The sequence below is a fragment of the Anolis sagrei genome, chromosome 6 (genome assembly GCF_037176765.1).
Source record: "Anolis sagrei isolate rAnoSag1 chromosome 6, rAnoSag1.mat, whole genome shotgun sequence".
Taxonomy (NCBI): Eukaryota; Metazoa; Chordata; class Lepidosauria; order Squamata; family Dactyloidae; genus Anolis; species Anolis sagrei.
The window spans coordinates 28,869,110-28,890,255 of record NC_090026.1 but is presented as its reverse complement, the minus strand read 5'-3'; the positions used below and the strand labels follow the sequence as shown (position 1 = coordinate 28,890,255).

At 41.0% G+C, this 21,146-nt stretch overlaps 1 protein-coding gene across 6 annotated transcripts in view; it reads left to right on the top strand.

Moving 5' to 3' along the window:
* The window catches only part of AP2A1 (adaptor related protein complex 2 subunit alpha 1), a 50,655-nt gene that overhangs the window by 19,112 nt on the left and 10,397 nt on the right, over nt 1–21,146 (top strand). For 4 of the 6 annotated variants that reach the window (XM_060780753.2, XM_060780752.2, XM_060780749.2 and 1 more), the window contains exons 6-15: nt 2,589–2,690; nt 5,900–6,008; nt 6,671–6,821; nt 10,757–10,925; nt 11,408–11,545; nt 11,943–12,125; nt 15,264–15,361; nt 15,749–15,980; nt 17,770–17,934; nt 20,223–20,383. In XM_060780753.2, the coding sequence (XP_060636736.1) occupies nt 2,589–2,690; nt 5,900–6,008; nt 6,671–6,821; nt 10,757–10,925; nt 11,408–11,545; nt 11,943–12,125; nt 15,264–15,361; nt 15,749–15,980; nt 17,770–17,934; nt 20,223–20,383 (1,508 nt within the window). The remainder of the gene's footprint in view (nt 1–2,588; nt 2,691–5,899; nt 6,009–6,670; nt 6,822–10,756; nt 10,926–11,407; nt 11,546–11,942; nt 12,126–15,263; nt 15,362–15,748; nt 15,981–17,769; nt 17,935–20,222; nt 20,384–21,146) is intronic. The other 2 variants (XM_060780751.2, XM_060780755.2) reach the window with 1 other exon arrangement.

The following is a 21,146-nucleotide window of genomic DNA, read 5'->3' as shown; positions in this document are numbered from 1 at the left end:
CCTTCCAAATAGCCAGTCCATTAAATCTTCTACATCCCTGGAATAACTTGCTTAAGATACATCACATTCAACTATTGATCCCTTTCATATGATAAGGAACATTCAGGACTTTTCAACCCCCTTGTATATATTTTGCAGTTTATTCAAAATAATAAGCTACAATTCTCTACTGAGAGGAGAACATATTGCTGTTAATCTTTTTTTGCGCATGCTTAAATCTGGAGTTGAGTAACAACAACAACAACAACAACAACAACAACGCTTTATTTGTATTCTGCCCTATCTCCCCGAAGGGACTCAGGGCAGATTCCAGCATATACAGACACAAGGCAAACATTCAGTGCCTTGAAACAATGAAACATAGATATACAGGTAAAGGTAAAGGTTTCCCCTGACATTAAGTCTAGTTGAGTCCAACTCTGAGTGGTGGTGCTCATCTCCATTTCTAAGCCAAAGAGCCAGCGTTGTCTGTAGGTCATGTGGCTGGCCTGACTGCATTGAATGCCATTTCCTTTCCTGTACTTATTGAGCTACTCACATTTGCATGTTTTCGAACTGCTAGGTTGGCAGGAGCTGGAAGTAACAGCAGGAGCTCACCCCATCCCACAGATTCGAACCGCCAACCTTCCAATCAGCAAGTTCAATTTAACCTGTTGCACCACCACGGCCATCACAGTCATATAGAAGTTTTGACCTATGAGCCTGATCAGCTCCAAATCCAATGGCTGATGATAAAAGATTTGGAGTGGTGGTGTTCTAGACCAAAGTATCCAGAGAGCCAAAATTTCCCCAAATGATTCTCTGTGGTAATACTACACGTTGTATCCTTTGCATTCCCTACCTTGTCATAAAGATAGCTGACACCTTGGAGGCTAAGATCGTTGGAGGAGGCCCTGCTCTCGGTTCCACTCCCCTTGCAAGTGCAACTAGTGGGGACGAGAGACAGGGCCTTCTCATTGTTGGCCTTTCATCTGTGGATAAAAATTAATGAAATTAGATCGGCCCCTCCCTCCTGCCCTTCAGGCAAAAAAAAAAAACTAAAAACATGGCTTTGAGGCCAAGCTTTTGGCCAGTAAATTGGAGCAGTGAAATAAGAGATGACAAAATAGCACAATGATGACTTGGATCGGCCCTGGAGTATGATTTGGATTGTGTGATTTTAATTGATGTTTTAATGTTTGATTTTTTAATTGTTCTAGATTTTAATGCATTTGTTTATTTATCGATATGTATGTATATCTATTTGTGTGTGTGTGTGTGTATGTAATATATATTTATGGCATTCAATTGTTCCTTTCTAAGGCCGCTCTGAGTCCCCTTCAGGGTTGACAAAGGCGGAGTACAAGTGTGGTAAATAAATAAATTACATCAGTGGTTCTCACAATGTTGTCATGGGGGTCCACGATGGATTACATTATTAAATTATCAACTGTTGTTAGTGTTGATACTATTATTTTAAATTAATGTGGAATAATAATAATAATTTTGGTTGCTTCTGGTGTGAGAGAATCAGCCGTCTACAAAGGCGTTGCTCAGGGGACGCCTGGATGTGTTGCTGTCCTGCGGGGAGGCTTCTCTCATGTCCCCCTGGGCAACGACTTTGGGGGCCACAAAGTGGAATCTATGACATGCAAGTGTGGAGAAGCGCAAACCACAGACCATCTATTACAATGCAGCCTGAGCCCTGCCACATGCACAATGGAGGTCCTCATTATAGCAACACTAGAGGCTCTCCAAGTGGCCAGCTACTGGTCAAAGGACATTTAATATAATGCCAAGTTTTTAAACTTTGCGTTTTTAATATACATTACAACTGTACCCTTGGTTCGCTTCTTATACGATTAATAATAATAATAATAATAATAATAAACATAATAATCCGCCCTATCTCCCCAAAAGGACTCAGATGGATTCCAATCACAAAAAAGGCAAACATTCAATGCCTGAACATAACAAGTAATAGCCATATAATAACAAAAATTAAACTCCACAGCATATAAAAACAAATTAGAATAAAACTGTACCCTTGGTTCGCTTTTTATATGAATAATAATAATAATAATAATAATAATAATAATAATCCTCCCTATCTCCCCGAAAGGACTTAGATGGATTCCAATCACAAAAGAGGCAAACATTCAATGCCTGAACATAACAACCAATAGCCATATAATAACAAAAATTAAACTCCACAGTATAAAAAAAAATTAGAATAAAATTTAAACAACCTATAATATCAGGCATAAACATAAAACCTAAAATATCAAATATCATAATAGGAATGTGTGCATTAACAGATTAACTTATATCACCTTCTCTCTAAATTGGGATCTTCATGAGAAAATTGGAATAAATATTTGATGAAGGCTAGTGCCTTAAATCTTGAGTTTAACCTTGGGGGTTTGCAACCACAAAAGTAATTAAAAGGGAGTCCATGATGAAGAAAAGGTTGAAAGCTACTGGCTTACATTATGTACCCAGTAATGTGTACATAATGTGGGGTCAAACAGTGGTACATCTTGTCCTTTTTTACAGCCTCTCTACTGAAATAATGGTGTCATTTCTCCTCTTTCTTCTTTACAATGCAGGGTGTCGTCACTGCTGCTGTCAGTCTCATCGCCTGCCTCTGCAAGAAGAATCCTGATGATTTCAAGACCTGTGTATCCTTGGCTGTCTCCAGGCTTAGCAGGGTGAGTCCAGAATTTTGAGGAAGAGCTTATTTCGTCTGCCTTAAGTTTCCATGTTATTTACTTTACTTCTGTGGGAGTCTTTGGACTGTTTGAAACTCATAGAGGCTATATATATGGGAACCAAGAATTCTGCATATAAAATTGTGGATGGTGGTACTGGAAACATATTGGGGATAATAGATCATGTTAGAATCACTGACCATCAGGGTATAGATCATGAACTGTTAGGATCACAATCTAATCGGAGTAGCAGAGTTTATTTGGTAATGAATGATCGCTGGGCATGTAGATATTTAGTTTCTGTTTGATGCTTTCAGCAGATAATGATGCAACTAGACTTCTTTTAAAGATAACAAGTTTTGTTTATTGATAACGTCATGTATTTAAAGATACAGGCACATTTTTGCCAAAGGTTAAAAACTTCAGTAATGTTTCAGAGAGTTTGCATCTTGAACTTATAATCTTTTAATAGTTTCTTCATGAACTATTTTGCTTTATACAGCTCTTTAATAAGAGTGTACACAAGCCTCAACAGTTTCTAACTTCTTAACATTGTTATTGTTATTTTTTGTTCATGTTGTGACTCTATGTTTTGCTGTTGTTGCTTGGAAACTGCCCTAAGTCCCCCCGGAGAGATAGAGCAGTATATAAATAGTTTTATTATTAGTATTTTATTATTTACTAGCTGTCCCCTGCCACGCGTTGCTGTGGCCCAGTCTGTTGATCTGGAAAATAAAGTAATGAAAAAGTGTTGGTTTCTAATATATGTAATTTCTTTATGCTTGTGGGTAAACAGCATTTCTTGTTGTTTCTTTGTCAGTGTTGTTGTGGAGAGTGTCTCGTTTGCCCACCCTAGAATATGCAACATACTATTGTCCTTCTTTAAGCGCCCTTTCAAATCTATGATACTATATCTCTCTGTGTGTGAATCATATCTATCTATATCTATGGCTGGGTGACTCTTTGTCAGGAGGACTTTGATTACGTTTTTTTGCCCTGATGAAGGGAGTTGGATTGGATGGCCTTAAGTATTTTCTGTTGGTCATGGAGGTTCAGTGTGGGAAGTTTAGCCCAATTCTTTTGTGTGCTCTTTGATTGTAGGTGAACTGTGAATCCCAGTGACAAAACTCCCAAATGTCAAGGTCTATTTCCCCCAAACTCCATCTGTGTTCATATTTGGGCGTATTGAGTGCTTGTGCCAAGTTTGGTCCAGATCCCTCATTATTTGAGTCCACAGTGCTCTCTGGACGTAGATGAACTACAACTCCCAAACTCAAGGTCAATGGCCACCAAACCCTTCCAGTATTTTCTGTTGGTCATGGGAGTTCTGTGTGCCAAGTTTGGTTCAATTCCATCGTTGATGGAGTTCAGAATGTTCTTTGATTGTAGGTGAACTATAAATCCCAGCAACTACAACTCCCAAATGATAAAATCATAATTTTTTGAGTGATGGTCATTCCTTGTGTTGTGAGACATTTTGTTGCCAAATTTGGTGTGATTTCGTTCATTGGTTCTTATGCACAGAGCATTTATATAGATAGATAGATAGATAGATAGATAGATAGATAGATAATTATTATAACATGAGCTTCTGCACTCTGACAGACTTCTATACTTAAGCTCATTCAAAAACCAACATACTTCTCTAGCAGTCATTCCTCAACTGAAATTCCCTGTCATCCTGTTTAAACCTGAACATTCTAAGCTGTCATTGAGTCAGTCACATGACCAGCAGCCCCTCCCACTGCTTTGGGTATATAGAAATAAGGAAACTGCAAATCAGATAAGACATATACTTCAGGCTATTAAACAGCATATTATAAAGCAGACAAACATCATATAGAGGAGGCTTGAGAAGGTTGCTTTCCTCAACAAAACATTGCAGTCATACTAATTCAGCAGGCATAATACATTTATTTCCCCAGTTTGTATCATAATATTTGCCATGAATGGGTTGTGATAATTCTCACTACATTCATAGCATGAGATATAGGAACCTGTTGAGATAGAGGGTACGCAGTGAGGCAAAGGAAGGAGAAGCTGACTAATTTAATATATCAGTAGTCCAGCTAAGGAGATGCTGAATAGCTTTGTTTTTCTGCTGTCTGGTGCAAAGTGGCATGAATCTATGGATACTGCAACCTAAATAGCTCCCCCAGCAGAAGCAATCACCATAGTCTGTTTTGGAATGCAAACATATTCAGAGAGAGAAAAATCCGGGAGTGAAACAGCAAAAATGGAGAAATCTTGAAGGATGCTTTATGAGACCAGAAAAGATTCTCTTAAGCTGCTTCTGGAACTTCTCACCCAAACATGCCAGCTATCCCGAAAGCTACACTCCCACTGGTGCCAAGTAGAGCTTTTCTCCTGAGGTGAAGAACAGATGTTGGGCAGTGATTTCTAGCAGGAAGCAATAGGAGAACAGAATATTTAACCTTGTCCAGCAAATGCAGTACTGTCTGAAGTAAATGATCCCTTTCCTGAGCCTGGGCATGCCTCATTCAGCATTTAGAACAACAGGGGAATTCTAGACATGAAATAATTAGGGCCAGCTAACACATTCCAATAAAGGATTCCCCCAGGCAGGAATCCACCAGACCTTGAAGCTGCAAGGCTTTGCAGTACTAATCAAGGTGATTAATTGCAACATTCACACCTGCTTTCAATAGACACAAGTTCTTTCTCCCACCTTGGACCTTCAACAGATACATAAACCTCTCTTGTCTAGTTTCCAATATACCTCACAACCTCTGAGGATGTATGCCATAGATGTGGGTGAAATGTCAGGAGAGAATGTTTCTGGAACATGGCCATACAGCCCTGAAAACTCACAGCAACCCAACACTTCTTTAGCTCCTGTCCACAGACTTCTCTAGAAGAAACAATCACAATAAGATTCATTGTTGCTTTGCTGTGTAAAAGCAGCTTTTACTGCTTTGAAGGCAGTAAAAGCTGTGAGAGGAAGTGGAAGACTTGGGGGAAATGGCGTGGTGGGAATTTAATATCTCCTGCTGGGTAGCTCTGATCTAAACCACCTTCCTGATTGACTTCTTGTTAGCACATCTGAGTTGACCTGCGAGGCTAGATTTACAGACTTCTATGATGGTTAAATAGATGCTAACAGGGAAGAGAAGGGTGCTTTACTATAACTCATTGAGAGTACTCCCACTTGCACTTTTGGCTACAACACATATATTTTTCTCCTATAGATTGTATCTTCAGCCTCCACAGACCTACAGGATTACACCTATTACTTCGTGCCAGCTCCCTGGCTTTCCGTCAAGCTCCTGCGACTGCTGCAATGTTATCCTCCTCCAGGTAGGAAGATGCCTAGGTGTAAGGTGGGAAGGGGAGAGAAATTCAGGAAAGGGTGCAACCAATGAGTAGTTATCATGTGTCTTCTCTGTGCATATATTGGGGTGACCCTCATACCACAAATTTATTTATTTATTTACAACATTTATATGCCATCCTTCTCACCCCGAAGGGGACTCAGAGCAGCTTACAAGATAAATATACATACAATATATTAAATTATTAGCATAGTAATATTACAAGTAATATAAAATATAATTATAATATCATATTATTATTATTAATAGTAATATATTGTATTACATTATAATATTATAAATATTATATGTATATATAATGCATTATATTATATTATATTATATTATATTATATTATATTATTAGAATAGCACAGGAGACAAGGTGGAACAAATCTTATACAAATAATGGATTGTGAGCAAAACTAGACCCAATAATTGTGTTATCAGCTTTGAACAATTTGGACACTGAAATTATTTTCTTGGCATAACTTATTGTGGAAGGGATATTGCTATTGCCTTCCTCTGAATGCATGCAAGTTGCCCAAGGTAACCCAATGGGTTTCATGGCCAAGCACCAAGTACTGGGAACCTGTGTCTTTTTAAATGTGCTGCTATATGTCTCTCTTACCCTCTGCTTTCCCCACAGAAGATGCAGCAGTCAAAGGACGTCTGGTCGAGTGCTTAGAGACTATCCTCAACAAGGCCCAGGAGCCGCCCAAGTCCAAGAAAGTCCAGCACTCCAATGCCAAGAATGCAATTCTTTTTGAAGCCATCAGTCTTATTATCCACTATGACAGGTGAGCACACAGCCTGGCTTATTCATTCTCAGCTATATAGACCCTCCTAAGTTGTATTTAGGAGCCTCCCCACCCCCTGGCGCAGCGGGTTAAACCACTGAGCTGCTGATCTTGCTGACCAAAAGGTTGGTGGTTTGAATTCGGGAAGCAGGGTGAGCTCCCGCTGTTAGCCCCAGCTTCTGCCAACCTAGCTGTTCGAAAACATGCAAATGTGACTAGATCAATAGGCACCACTCCAGCAGAAAAATAACTGCAATTCATGCAGTTACGCAGGCCACATGGCCTTGGAGGGGTCTACGGACAACGCTTGCTCTTTGGCTTAGAAATTGAGATGAGCATCACTCCCCAAAGTTGGACACAACTAGACTTAATGTCAAGGAGAAACCTTTACCTTTAAGTTGTATTTATTTGTTGAATAAATAAATAAATAAATAATTCTTAAAATATAAATACTTATATGGGCTGTTCTCCATATCCTTGGGTTCTGAATCCTCAAATTCAACCAATTACAATTGAAAATACTCAAGAAAAAATTCCAAAAGCAAACTTTGATTTTGCCCATGCTGAGTACTATACTAATATGTAGGCAGTCCCCGTTGTGTCCTCCTGCCATTTCACAGATCTACAGGCTGCCAATTTTATAAGGGATGTTATTTTACTATGCCATTGTGTATAATAGGACCCAAGCATACGTGGATCTTGGTATCCACAGGGGGTTTCTGTGACCAAACTCCAGCAGATAGCAAGGTCCTGCCGTAGTTCACATTATCACACAGAAGCTGCTGATAAATTGTAGTAAAAGAAAACAATCTTAAGATATTTCAGAATATAATGATGAAAGGTGGCAATCTTTCTTTCTCGTGTCAGGGCAGCCAGTCAGTTATATTACATTTCTAGCAGAACAAAGCAAACAAACAGAGAAAATACAAAATGTGTGAGTTTGGTAGTTGATTAAATGTCCTTTGACCAGTAACTGGCCACTTGGAGTGCTTCTGGTGTTGCTGCAAGAAGGTCCTCCATTGTGCATGTGGCAGGGCTCAGGTTGCATTGCAGCAAGTGGTCAGTGGTTTGCTCCTCTCCACACTCGCATGCCGAGGATTCCACTTTGTAGCCCCATTTCTGAAGGTTGGCTCTGCATCTTGCGGTGCCAGAGCGCAGTCTGTTCAGCGCCTTCCAAGTCGCCCAGTCCTCTGTGTGCCCAGGGGGGAGTTTCTCATTTGGTATCAGCCATTGGTTGAGGTTCTATGTTTGAGCCTGCCACTTTTGGACTCTCACTTGCTGAGGTGTTCCAGCGAGTGTCTCTGTAGATCTTAGAAAACTATGTCTGGATTTAAGTTGTTGACGTGCTGGCTGATACCCAAACGGGATGAGCTGGAGATGTCTCTGCCTTGGTCCTTTCACTATTGGCTGCCACTTCCCGGCGGATGTCAGGTGGTGCGATATCGGCTAGACAGTGTAATTTCTCCAGTGGTGTAGGGCGCAGACACCCTGTGATAATGCGGCATGTCTCATTGAGAGCCACATCCACTGTTTTAGTGTGGTGAGATGTGTTCCACACTGGGCATGCGTACTCAGCAGCAGAGTAGCACAGCGCAAGGGCAGATGTCTTCACTGTATCTGGTTGTGATCCCCAGGTTGTGCCAGTCAGCTTTCGTATGATATTGTTTCTAGCACCCACTTTTTGCTTGATGTTCAGGCAGTGCTTCTTGTAGGTAAGAGCACGGTCCAGAGTTACTCCCAGGTATTTGGGTGTGCTGCAATGCTCCAGTGGGATTCCTTCCTGGGTGATCTTCAGAGCTCGGGATACTTCTCTGTTCTTGAGATGAAAGGCACATGTCTGTGTTTTAGATGGGTTGGGAATCAGCTGGTTTTCCCTGTAATAGGCAGTAAGAGCACCTAGAGCTTCGGAAAGCTTCTGTTCTACCATCTCAAAGCTCCCTGCTTGAGCAGTAATGGCACGATCATCAGCATAGGTGAAACTCTCTGTCTCTTCTGGCTGTGGCTGGTCATTTGTGTAGATGTTGAACATGGATGGAGCAAGCACACTCCCCTGAGGTAGGCCGTTCTTCTGTTTCCGCCATCTGCTTCCCTGGCCCTGGAACTCAACTCAACTCAGAAGCAACCAGCGTGCAAGCAAGCAAGCAAAGGTGGCAATGACATCAATATGATGGCTTTGCCCACCTAAAGATAGAAAAGAAGATAATATTCGACTCAGACCTCTAATTGCAGCTTTGACCTTCTAGCTATGTAATTTACAAAGGGCTCATAAAATGTGTCATGATGATCTTACAAGATAGACAGGTTAAGAAGGGGGAAGTGCCCTTCTTCAGATGAGGCAAAACACTGAGAAAGCATGACTGGTGTTTTTTGAATAATTCTTAACTGGATCCCACATGTTCTTAATTAGTATAACATTTTCAATTTTGTCTATATTGTTCAGTTTACAATTTGTTAGTTCCACATTTAGCATATTTACTATGTAGTTATACAAATTGGTCAGGAGTCCACTTTGTTTTATCTTTCCAACCTCTCACTAAAACAATTTGAGCACACACTGTTAGTTTGTCAACCATTTTTCCCTCTTGCACATTACACACTCCTGGTATCCTGGCATGTAATACATTTCCATTGGCTATTATGATTTGAAGATGTAACATTCTATTAATTTCTCCTTTGTTACATTCCCATATCATGTGATTAAACACACCTCTTTGTTTACAACCATGGCAACACCTATTAAGATGTGGAGTGGAAAAACTGAGACTAAGACTGATATTTCAAATGTAATTTGTATAGTGGGGTGTTGTAGGTTTTTTCGGGCTATAAGGCCATGTTCTAGAGCAGTGGTTCTCAACCTTCCTCATGCTGTGACCCCTTAACACCATTCCGCATGTTGTGGTGACCCCCAACCATAAAATTATTTTCCTTCCTACTTCATAACTGTCATTTTGCTCCTGTTATGAATTGTAATGTAAATATCTGATGTGCAGGATGAATTCTCATTCACTGGACCAAATTTGACACCATTGTCCGAACGCTCAAATTGGAATACTGGTGGGGTTGGGGGGAAATTGATGTTGCCATTTGGGAGTTGTAGTTGCTGGGGTTTATAGTTCACCTGCAATCAAAGAGCATTCTGAACTTCACCAGCGATGGAATTGGGCCAAACTTGGCACACAGAACTCCCATGACCAACAGAAAATACTGTAAGGGTTTGGTGGGCATTGACCTTGAGTTTTGGAGTTGTAGTTCGCCTATATCCCGAGAGCGCTGTGCACTCAAACAATGATGGATCTGGACTAAACTTGGCACGAATACTCAATATGCCCAAATGTGAACACTGGTGGAGTTTGGGGGAAATAGATCTTGATATTTTGTAGTTGCTGGGATTGATAGCTCAGCCACAATCAAAGAGCATTCTGAACCCCACCAATGACAGAATTGGGCAAACTTCCCACATAGAACCCCCATGACCAATAGAAAATGCTGTGTTTTCTGGTGGTCTTTAGTGACCCCTCTGATACTCCCTCATGACCCCTCCAGGGGTCCCGACCCCCAGGTTGAGAACCATTGTTCTAGAGGCATTCTCTCCTGACGTTTTGCCTGCATCTATGACAAGCATCCTCAGAGGTAGTGAGGTGATTTGTATAAATTGTTTGTGGAGGGTGGGAGTAGGGTAAATAATAAAAAAAATGTTTTTTGAATATGTTTGTCTGGAGTGAGCATTTCAATAGTTAGCCATTTAGGCATATGAAAATATTAGAGGGAAAAGCCATGGAAACTGAGATGGTAGATAAGAGAAACATTTTGATTTTCAAAGACAATGGTTGTAGTTTTGTACACTGCTGGCAATCTTGGAGACTTGAATGGCTTGGCCTTGAGCCCTGACCTACAGTGGCTCATGCTGGACTTAAACCCGTTTTCTAAACCCACAGCGAACCCAACCTGTTGGTGCGGGCATGCAATCAACTTGGCCAGTTCCTACAGCATCGGGAGACCAACCTGCGATACCTGGCCCTGGAGAGCATGTGCACCCTGGCCAGCTCGGAATTTTCTCACGAGGCTGTCAAGACCCACATTGAAACAGTCATCAATGCCCTCAAGGTCAGAAGTCACAAAGAGCAGTCCAAGAAAAAAACACTGTGGTATAGTGATTAATTAATGTTTTAGGATGGAATATGAGAGACCCTCAAAATAATCCTCATTATGTCATTAATAATAACAACAACAACAACAACAACAACAACAACAACAACAACAATTTTATCTCGGGGACTCGGGGCGGCTTGCAAGGGACAAGCCCAAAAATTACAAATAGAACACATTAATTGAAAACAATGAAAAATTACAAATAGAACACAATGAATTAAAAACATCAGATAAAATATAAAAACAATCACAATTGTAAACAACATCAAAATAATATGGCTGAGAAAGAACATACCTGAAGTTCAGGCTCAGGAAACTAACCAGGTGACACTCACCATGTCATGCAATTAACTGGCCAGTCAGTTGCTCTTTACCTCTCTTTATGAACCAGGTTGGTTGACCTGAGCTCACACTGCATTCTTCCTCCTCTTTCTCAGACGGAACGGGATGTAAGCGTGCGACAGCGGGCTGCTGACCTCCTCTACGCCATGTGTGATCGAACAAACGCCAAACAGATTGTCTCAGAGATGCTTAGCTACCTAGAGACAGCCGATTATTCTATCCGTGAGGAGATTGTGAGTAGAGACTCAGAGTACAGGGGGAGGGAGTGGGGAAGAGGGTCTCAAAAACAAAGCTCTGAAACAGAGTTGGAAAAGACCACAGGGGCCATGTCCAAACCCCTACCATGAATGACAAAACACTCCTGACATATGGCCATTCAACCTCAGTTTAAAAACCACTATAGAAGAAGATTCAGTTGCTCCCTGTCTTGGACTTTGGAGCAGCAAAAAACAACATTGATCTTTTCTCATTATGACACATTTTTTAACCTTGTTTCTTTGTCTTAGTGTATTTCTGAGACGCTAAGAGTTGGCAAATTCCAGGGTTTCCACATTTACCTAGCAAAGTGGAACTGGAACAAAGAAAGCCAGATAGAGATTGGCATTAAATATTTCATTTTCTGCCTCTCAGGTACTGAAGGTGGCTATCCTGGCTGAGAAATATGCAGTGGATTACAGCTGGTACGTGGACACTATCCTCAATCTGATCCGTATTGCTGGCGACTATGTGAGCGAGGAGGTGTGGTATCGTGTCATCCAGATTGTCATCAACCGGGATGATGTCCAAGGCTACGCTGCGAAGACTGTCTTTGAGGTGGGTAGGACATCTTTTCCTTGACTGTGTGTGGTAAAAAAGAGGAAATGTGGTTTTCTTTCCTTTTGGGGAGCATGAGATAATCATCATCATCATCATCATCTTTATTTATACCCCGCCACCATCTCCCCGATGGGGACTCGGAGCGGCTTACATGGGGCCAAGCTCTATGTAATGCATGTAAGGAGATGCATGTATTCATCTACTTTGCTAGAGAAAGATTAGCTGACATGAAGAAACATCAAGAGGAAATGTTTCTATGGAACATTATTGTTGGGCAAGTGGACTTATTAACACAAGATCCTCCTCATAAATGTCAGCAGAGTACTTATCAGTAGCAACGTAACCCAGCACCAGTAGCCAAAAGAGATAAAAAGAACAAAAACACAGAGACCAATGTTATCTCTTCCATAGAGGCTTTTCTTTATAACAAAATAATATGGTTGTACTATTTACAATAATAATGTTTCCATAACACAGATAAAGTGCTTTACACTTCCTTCTTTGCTTCCACACTGGGCTTTTTTCTCATGCAATTAAACAATTTTGCTCTCACAGAGCCTCCTCTCACACCGAAATTACACAGCAGCTTCACATAGTAGCTTTAAACAGTTTTACACACGAGGCCTTCAACGTGGGGCTTCTTTGGCTTGGCCTTCTCAGAATAAGGCCTACCTCACACTGAGACATTTCTCTCACTGAGGTTTACCTCAGACTGACAGCTACTAAGCTACAGGCACACCTACATATATAGAACTGCAGCTTTTGCTGAGTCATTGCATTCATTTAACTCTTTCAGTGCTTGACTCACATTTTTATAATTAAAAATACCTAGTTAATTTTTATTATTTCTGACAAATCTATGAATCATTCCCTCTGTGTTTCCAAGATTTAGAGCATGCATGATACTATTCTTGCAGCAAAAGTGAAAAGTTTCAGTAGGTTTGGGGAACTCCCAAGGTTCTCAAAGGGACAAGCAACTCTTTAGGAAAGAAAATGCAAAGGAAGGAACCCCATTTTCCCCAAAAGCAGTCATTAAATGCTGAATAGTTGTTGAAAGCTGAGAATAGAAGTGGGATTGAGTGGATTATACTGGATGTGGGCATGACTCACTGACTGAAACATATTTCTGTGTGGAGAGAGGTCCTGAATTCCTCATGTAGCCTTGCCCAGTGGCCCTGGTGTAGCCCTCTCCTTTTGGTTTTCATTTATTCATAATATTCATATGTGAAACTAAGAATTGGCCCCAGGTGTTTTAAAATCCTGATGAGCCTTCAGATCTTTGATACGGGCTGCATCCAGATGTCATCTCTAACAGGAGCAGCTGTGGAGGCGGGGAGAGTTCAGCTTTCCCAATCCTCTTCTCCTGTCCTGATGCACATACCTGGCTCTAGGGCATAAGCAGACAGTTCTCCATTCAGCTGCATGTTCTATTTATGGATTTGTCAGCACTGAAGGTGTGTTATATCCAGTTGAAGGTTTCTTCTGTTTCAGTATTATTAGTCCATTTCCTTCCATTTCTGCATTTGAAAATCCGCTTGTAGAGAATGAGGACTCACTAAGTGATGGCCACAAGTATGAGCCAGCTAGCTTGGCAGAAATGGCTTCATGCCACAAATGCAGTTGCACTGTAGTTTTATGGCTGTATTAGTATCTGTCTGGCAATTGCCAGAGTTTTCTGGGTTTGAGTTTTTTTTCTTGCACACTTAATCAGGGAAGTGGTGAAAGCTGAATATCAGCACAGTGGTATATTTGCAAGAATTACAACTTTTTCCTACTAGAATTCTGTTATCCACCAACTGGAGCCAGGGACAGGAGTTTCTCAGGCCCTTCCACAGAGCTGAATAAAATCCCACATTATTGTTGTTGTTGTTGTTGTTGTTATTATTATTATTATTAATTTACTATACTTGTATACCATCTTTCTCAGGCTTATCTGAGGCTCAAGGCGGTTTACAACAAGTCAGTACACATAACAAAATACAAATTCAACATTAAAACAGTATAAAACCACAATAGAAGCAAGAAAAACAAGAAAAACCAACATCATTATCATCAGCGTAGTTAAATAACGTTGTCCAAGTTCCATTGCCGAGTCATTCCATTTCCTATGCCAGTTACTCTGCATTTGTAAACTCTTGCTCATATAACCATGTCTTAACTTGTCTCCAAAATGTTAAGAGTGAGGGAGCCAATCTAATCTCCTCAGGGAGGGCGTTCCATAGCTGAGGGGCCACCACAGAGAAGGCCCTGTCTCTCATCCCTGCCAAACGTACTTGTGATGAGGGCGGGATCGAGAGTAGGGCCTCCCCGGACAATCTTAAAGTTCTAGATGGTTCATAAGGGGAGATGCGTTTGGACAGGTAAATTGGGCCAGAACCGTTTAGGGCATTATCTGCTTTGAACTGGAATACATTGGAGTGTGGACTCAGATAACCCAGTTCAAAGCAGATTTTTAAATATAAATAATATTTATTGAGAATTTTCCTTAAAATCAGTTAAAATCCTTAAAAGAAAAGGAATAGAAAGGAAAAGAAAGAAAAAGAAAGAAAAGAAAAAGTGGTAAATAAAAATAAAAAATAGAATATTTTGTTCTGTTCCGGCCACAGGGGGTGCTGTCGCTTCATCTCCTTGCTGAAGAGCTTTCTTTGTTTGGAAACTTTGCTCCACAATACTTCCCTGCTTAATGTGGTTCCTCTTAATCTACTCACATTGCTGTTTTCGATCCACTAGGTGGGTAAGAAGCTGGGCTGAAGATCAGGAGCTTACCCTGACCCATCTTTTGGTTGGCAAGATTTACTGTAATTGCAGTTGGTGATTAACCTGCTGTGCTAAAGCTGGCCCTTTGAGCATAGCCTAGGAGTTTGTTTTCTGTACTGGAACAGACTGCCCCACCCCCCCAAAAAAACCCTTTTGCACATGAATATATTCTTTTATTTTTGATTTAAGAGTCTACTTTAGATGTAAAAGAAGTTGGAAAATGTATGTGATGTACTGCAAATTACATAGAAATGTACTTTTTTCCCGCCCCATTCAAAACAATGCAACTAATTGTATAGGATACTGTATGGAAGCATAATTTCACACTGCTGTCCCTACCTATCCACACTGAATTACATATGCTCTAATTTTTCATAGGCCTTGCAGGCTCCTGCTTGTCATGAGAACATGGTGAAGGTTGGAGGATACATTCTAGGAGAGTTTGGGAACCTTATTGCTGGAGATCCTCGCTCCAGGTAAGGAATTGTGAGAGTATTGTTGAAGGGATGTCACTCTGAAGGAGGGAAATTGGGCAGTTGTTGTAGGTTCTGGTTCATCCTTTTCTCATTTTTCATATCCTTCAAACAACCTAGTGTAGACCTTTTACTGATACACTAGCTTTCTCTATAAAGGAACTGCTAATTATGGAGGATAATTCAAACTGTTCTCTGCAGTACTACAACCCAAATGTACACTGACTGCTATTTAGTTCAGCTGAGCAAGTCTCAGTTCATTCTCTCCTAGGTGGAGCATGTTAGAAAGCCTCAGTTCAGATGTCATACTCTCATTCTGACTTGCCTGGCAGACTGATTCCTAAGCCACAACTAATTGCTGCCTCCATTAATTTTCCCATCTCCCAACAGCCCGCTTGTGCAGTTCAACCTCCTGCACTCCAAATTCCACCTCTGCAGTGTGTCCACGCGAGCTCTGCTTCTCTCCACATACATCAAGTTCATCAATCTCTTCCCCGAGACCAAGGGCACCATCCAGGAAGTGCTGCGTTCTGACAGTCAGATCCGCAATGCTGATGTGGAGCTCCAGCAGCGTGCTGTCGAATACCTCAAACTCAGCTCTATTGCTAGCACTGATGTCTTGGTAAGGGCAGGAAAGGGGACCGGAGATGTTGATACTCGGTGGGCTAGGCAAGGAGTTCAGTATGTCAGTCATTTCATGAAGAAATATCAATGACACTGCCTTGTGTGTGTATGTGTGTGTTTAATCCTCTTCTGAGAGCAACTGCTTCAGAAAATGCAAGATTGGAAGATCTTTTTCAGAAGCTTACCCTATAAATCATAGTATTCTTTTGCCAGCTTATGAAGGTGTGTTTACAGCTGACAAGAATTCTCTGTGATTTAAATTAATGAGTTCTTAGTCAGATACCTGTCTTTGCTTTCTCACTTTCATGCCCAGCTAGTTTTAATCAAGTATTTTAAACTTGCTTCTTATGTTTAACCTTTGTTCTGTGTATTTTAATATGCATTTTGTAGAAATATGTTTTAATATGTATATTTTATAGACTGTTTTTAGATTATTGTTTTTAGCGATGTAACCCACCTTGAGCCACCGGGAGACATGGGTAAGAAATAAAGTAATAATAGATTATTATTATTATTATTATTATTAATAATAATATATTATTATTATTATTATTATTATCATTAATAATAATAATAATAATAATAATAATGTAGAAACTCCAAATGGTGGTATACTAAGTGGGCTTGTGTACAGATCCATTTTAGTCGTTTTCCTTCGGCCAATCCTGTTTCTTCGGCTTGGTCGGATAGCCATAATGACAAGGACCCAGCCGTCACAGTTTCTTGTCCATAACAGGACCACGTGGCAGCCAAACACAGCTCCTCCTCCGCTTTTAGGGAACATGCGGTGCGTGGAGAGCCTGCCGTGTGCTCCTTGCACAGGGTTTCCCTGTGAGCTCTGCCTGTTGGGCCAATTAGAGTAGAAGAACGTCATCATGTGTCTTACACAAGCTGAGTCTGCTTTCTTAACCCCGTTGTTGAAACCCAGGCTCCCTTGAAGGGAAAAAGGAAAGGATCCCAGGAACAGAAAGGGCCAGATCTAGCCTCATTGTTTGACTGCAAAACAAAAATGGCTATCTGGCTACGTGCCCGTTTTCGGGAGGGACGTGAAAATGGATACAGGGGTATATTGGAATCCAGCCAGCAGAAATAGATTGAGGTTCAGACAAAATGCACAAGCGTAATACTAAACTGATTATGTGGTCATAAAATATAGAGCAATTTACTTTTAGAACAAGGTTCACAGGGAGGTTATGCCTTGTTTTCAAGCTGAATTGACCTTCTCTGGTTGGGTGGAGGAGGGGGACCAACTATCAAAACACTTCCTCATAGTTTTTCGATTTGCAGGTTGTAGGGCCAACAGTAGGCACATCAGTTTGCTTTCTGCAAAGGGGTAACTCCAGACCGGACCAGCTTCCAACAAAAAATAATTTGAAAATATCATGTATGTTCCCCATGTACCTTGCTTTAACAGAAAACTGCAAGTTTACTACTGTCACAAGGCGAAAGTTGACTGAGAGCTACAAAAAAATAATGTGGGAGGTACATGGAGTCTGTAGGCCCCATTTTGTCCACTTCTGACTTAATATATCTCCTTAGCAGAGGAAATTTCTGCTCTTTTGGTGATTCTGGAAAAAAATAAGAGAAAATGTTGACTACCATAGCTATCATGTGAAAAATATCTGGCCACGCAGGCCCTGACCATTTGGACATATTGGTCCATTTCACTGGGGAATGGTTACATAGTCTTTGAAAGAGCCCATGGTTTAACCTTGGACCAGAGCCACAAAGCTACCTGGTGTAGCATTATGGGTGCTGTTCTGCATTTGCCTCCTTTTTTCACATAGGCAACGGTGCTGGAGGAGATGCCTCCATTCCCTGAACGAGAGTCGTCCATCTTGGCGAAACTCAAGAAGAAAAAGGGCCCTGGAGCAGGCAGTGAGCTGGATGATGGCAAAAAGGACCCCAATTCTGAGATCAACGGGGGCATGGAGCCCTCAGCCAGCACTGCTGTGAGTGAAATGGGAGGAGCTGGGTGTTTTTTGCAGATAAAATGGCATTTTGTGTATTAGACCAGTATTTCCTGGAAAAGGAAGAGCTCAAGAGTGAGAACTGGGGTGATATTGAGAACTGTAAGTCTTGGTTTTGATTGTAAGCATATTTGTTGTAAAGTAGAACTTTGTGGGCTCTATACCAGTTTTTTCCCCAAGCTTGAGCATGCCAGATGTGCTGACCTATGACTCCTAGATTTCAATGCAGCATTTTGCTTGGAGATGATGTTCTCTGCAGTCCATCGTATTTTGGGTGCTAAGCACTGCCCCATACATTTAATTGGACATGTCCGGGAAAAGAAGAGTTGAAGGGGATTAGGATTCTGTCATGGCAGACAACGTCTAACAACATTTCTGCTGCATTAGATTTTGAAAAAATGGCATTCATAAGCTTTTTGAAAAGAAAAATGATATCACATCCTTTTGGCAAATGTGAATCTCCATGAACATCTGGAGGCCATCATTTGAAAATCACTAGTCAAGGAAAGACATGACCTTGTTAGGAGTCAATCCTTTGAAAAAGTGATGTTCACAAACATTCATGTAATGGCACACAGGTAACTCAGTTGTTAAACTGATAAACCATATCTTTGAACTGCCAGGGACAAAGACATTCCACTGTACAAAAAAAACATATACTTAGCTAGCATAGTTTTGAAAATGTTGCTTTGAAGTTGAAATGGAAATTGCAGTTGCCCAAAACATATACTTTCCCTTGAAACAGTTTTAAAATATGCACCCAGAGACAAAAAAATAGTCTTTTTTTAAAAAAACATATTCTGTTTACTCACAAACATTTTGTTTTAATTCAGCATACAGGCACACTTCTTATTGACCCAATTATAGGTAGGATATGCTGTTTGATTTATGATTTGGTTTATGTTTGTAACGCATTGAATTTTGCTATTATTTTTTTGTAAATCACTTTGAGTGCCCCCAGGGGTGAGAAAAGCAATATATAAATACTGTAAATAAACAAATTCTCTGTGTTGAGAACACAGGGCATCATTCGTAATCAATAGTCTGTAGTCCAAAGTCCTTAAGTATACATCTTACAAAAGTCCAAACTTTATAACTGTACCCACTGCTTCTCAAAGCAAACATATAGCAAACTGTTCCTGTATAAGTCCAAAATACAAACTGCTGCCATTGAAGTCCAAAAGCATACAGCATCCACCTGCACTGAGGTCTAAAGCGAACTGCTAACATTGAAGTCCAAAAGCATACTGATAACAAAATGGAGTCTTGAATCTGAACATGCTCAGTACAATCACATGTCTGTAGTCCCTCCTGCACCAAACTGGCAAATCAATATATACATACAATATAGGTTAGCAAATATATCAATTAACAAACAAATAGTGAAGGCTTGAAAGGTTGCTATTTCAAACGTTAGAATCTTAACAGTTTCTTTCAGCCTACATTCCCCATAGTCTCCAAATAAAGCATGTTGTACCAAATAGGTGCCCTGGATCAATCACAACCTTTTGTCTTTTCTTTCCCAAAATTTTGCCGAAAGAGAAAGATGAGGGACAGAATGTGAATGATATGTAGCCTCAGACCTGTTCTAGGCTCTGAGTAGCTCTTTCATCCTTTTCCTTTTCCATCTGATTTTAGACCATTTCAGCTTCTCTTTGAAGCAAAAATTGACCTCCCTCAATCAGCTAAGCCTATCTTCTGAAAAGAGGAGATATCCTGAAATTGATAAGGATATGTTACAATTTGGCAAATACAGTAGAGTCTCGCTAATCCAACATATCCAGCAGAATGTTGGATAGCGAAAATGTTGGATAATAAGGAGGGGTTAAGGAAAAGCATATTAAATGTCAAATTGCATTATGATTTTACAAATTAAGCATCAAAACATCATGTTTTACAACAAATAGACAGAAAAAAGCAGTTCAGTACATGCTAATGTTATGTAGTAATTACTGTATTTATGAATTTAGCACCAAAACACCGCAAGTATTGAAACAGCTGTGGATCTGGGCGGGAGGCAGATTGCGTTGGTTAATACAGAACATTGGATGAATGAAGGTTGGAATAGCCAGACTCTACTGTAGTCCTATTAGAGAATTTGAGTTTTTTTCTAGGCTGTTTAATGCAGCAGTAGGAAAAGCGTATTCTCGCAGTACAGATCCCCATGTGTCTTCCTTAGTGCCCAGTGTACTTGGTTCAGTTCTCAAATCAGGAACATGAGAGGTGGGCACTGTCTTGCTTTTTAAACCTGTCTTTTTTCTGACTTGCAGTCAACGCCATCTCCTTCTGCCGACTTGTTAGGCCTCCGCGCAGCCCCAACCTCCGCGTCTGGCGCCCCAGCCAGTGCTGGAAACCTTCTGGTGGATGTCTTCTCTGACAGCCCCTCAGCCACAACAGGCCTTGTGTCTGGGGCTGAAGAAAACTTCCTGAGGTGAGGTGACAACGGCAGAATTCAGATAGTGGCCCTCTTCTCTGTTGCATTCAGGATGGAATAATGGTGTTCAGGTGCAAGTAACAGAAGCTTCCGGATCAGGACAAATGCCTCTCCTTTCAAAGAGTTCTGAACCATTTCTGGAAAGGAGAGAGAGCTTGGCCAATGGATTATGGCAGTGGTTCTCAACCTGTGGGTCCCCAGGTTGGCCTACAACTCCCAGAAATCCCAGCTTGTTTACCAGCTATTAGGATTTCTGGGTGTTGAAGGCCAAAACATCCCACAGGTTGAGAACCACTGGATTATGGGGGTTTCCCCTTGCATGGGTGGTTTATGGGATCTTGGGGGAGAACTGTGCTTTAGTGGTGAGGGTTCCTGGTTCAGACACTGGTATCTTACAAAGGACCCAAATAGCCATGGATGGAAAAGGGAACTCCTGGAAGTCCCAATGGAGACTACAACGTGAGATAGACGGTGTTCCTCTTTTCCAGTTGGAGTTGTGGGTATTCCCCCATCTCCAGATATTTCTTTCCATTGGGTAGGTGTTATGGGTTTCCACTTGGTTGGGGACTTTGTGGGGTTTCTTTGTCTCCTTGGGAGAGAGGCACGTGTTAGTCCTCATAGCCTTGTCTTGCCACCTTTTCAGCCTTCATGTCCATGTGTGTGTATCTATCTGTCTCTCTTTCTCTCTGTCTACTGCCTTCTGGGAATGGTTTCTTCTTTCTCCCTTTCTCTCTCCTTCTCTCTCTCTCTCTTGCTCTGC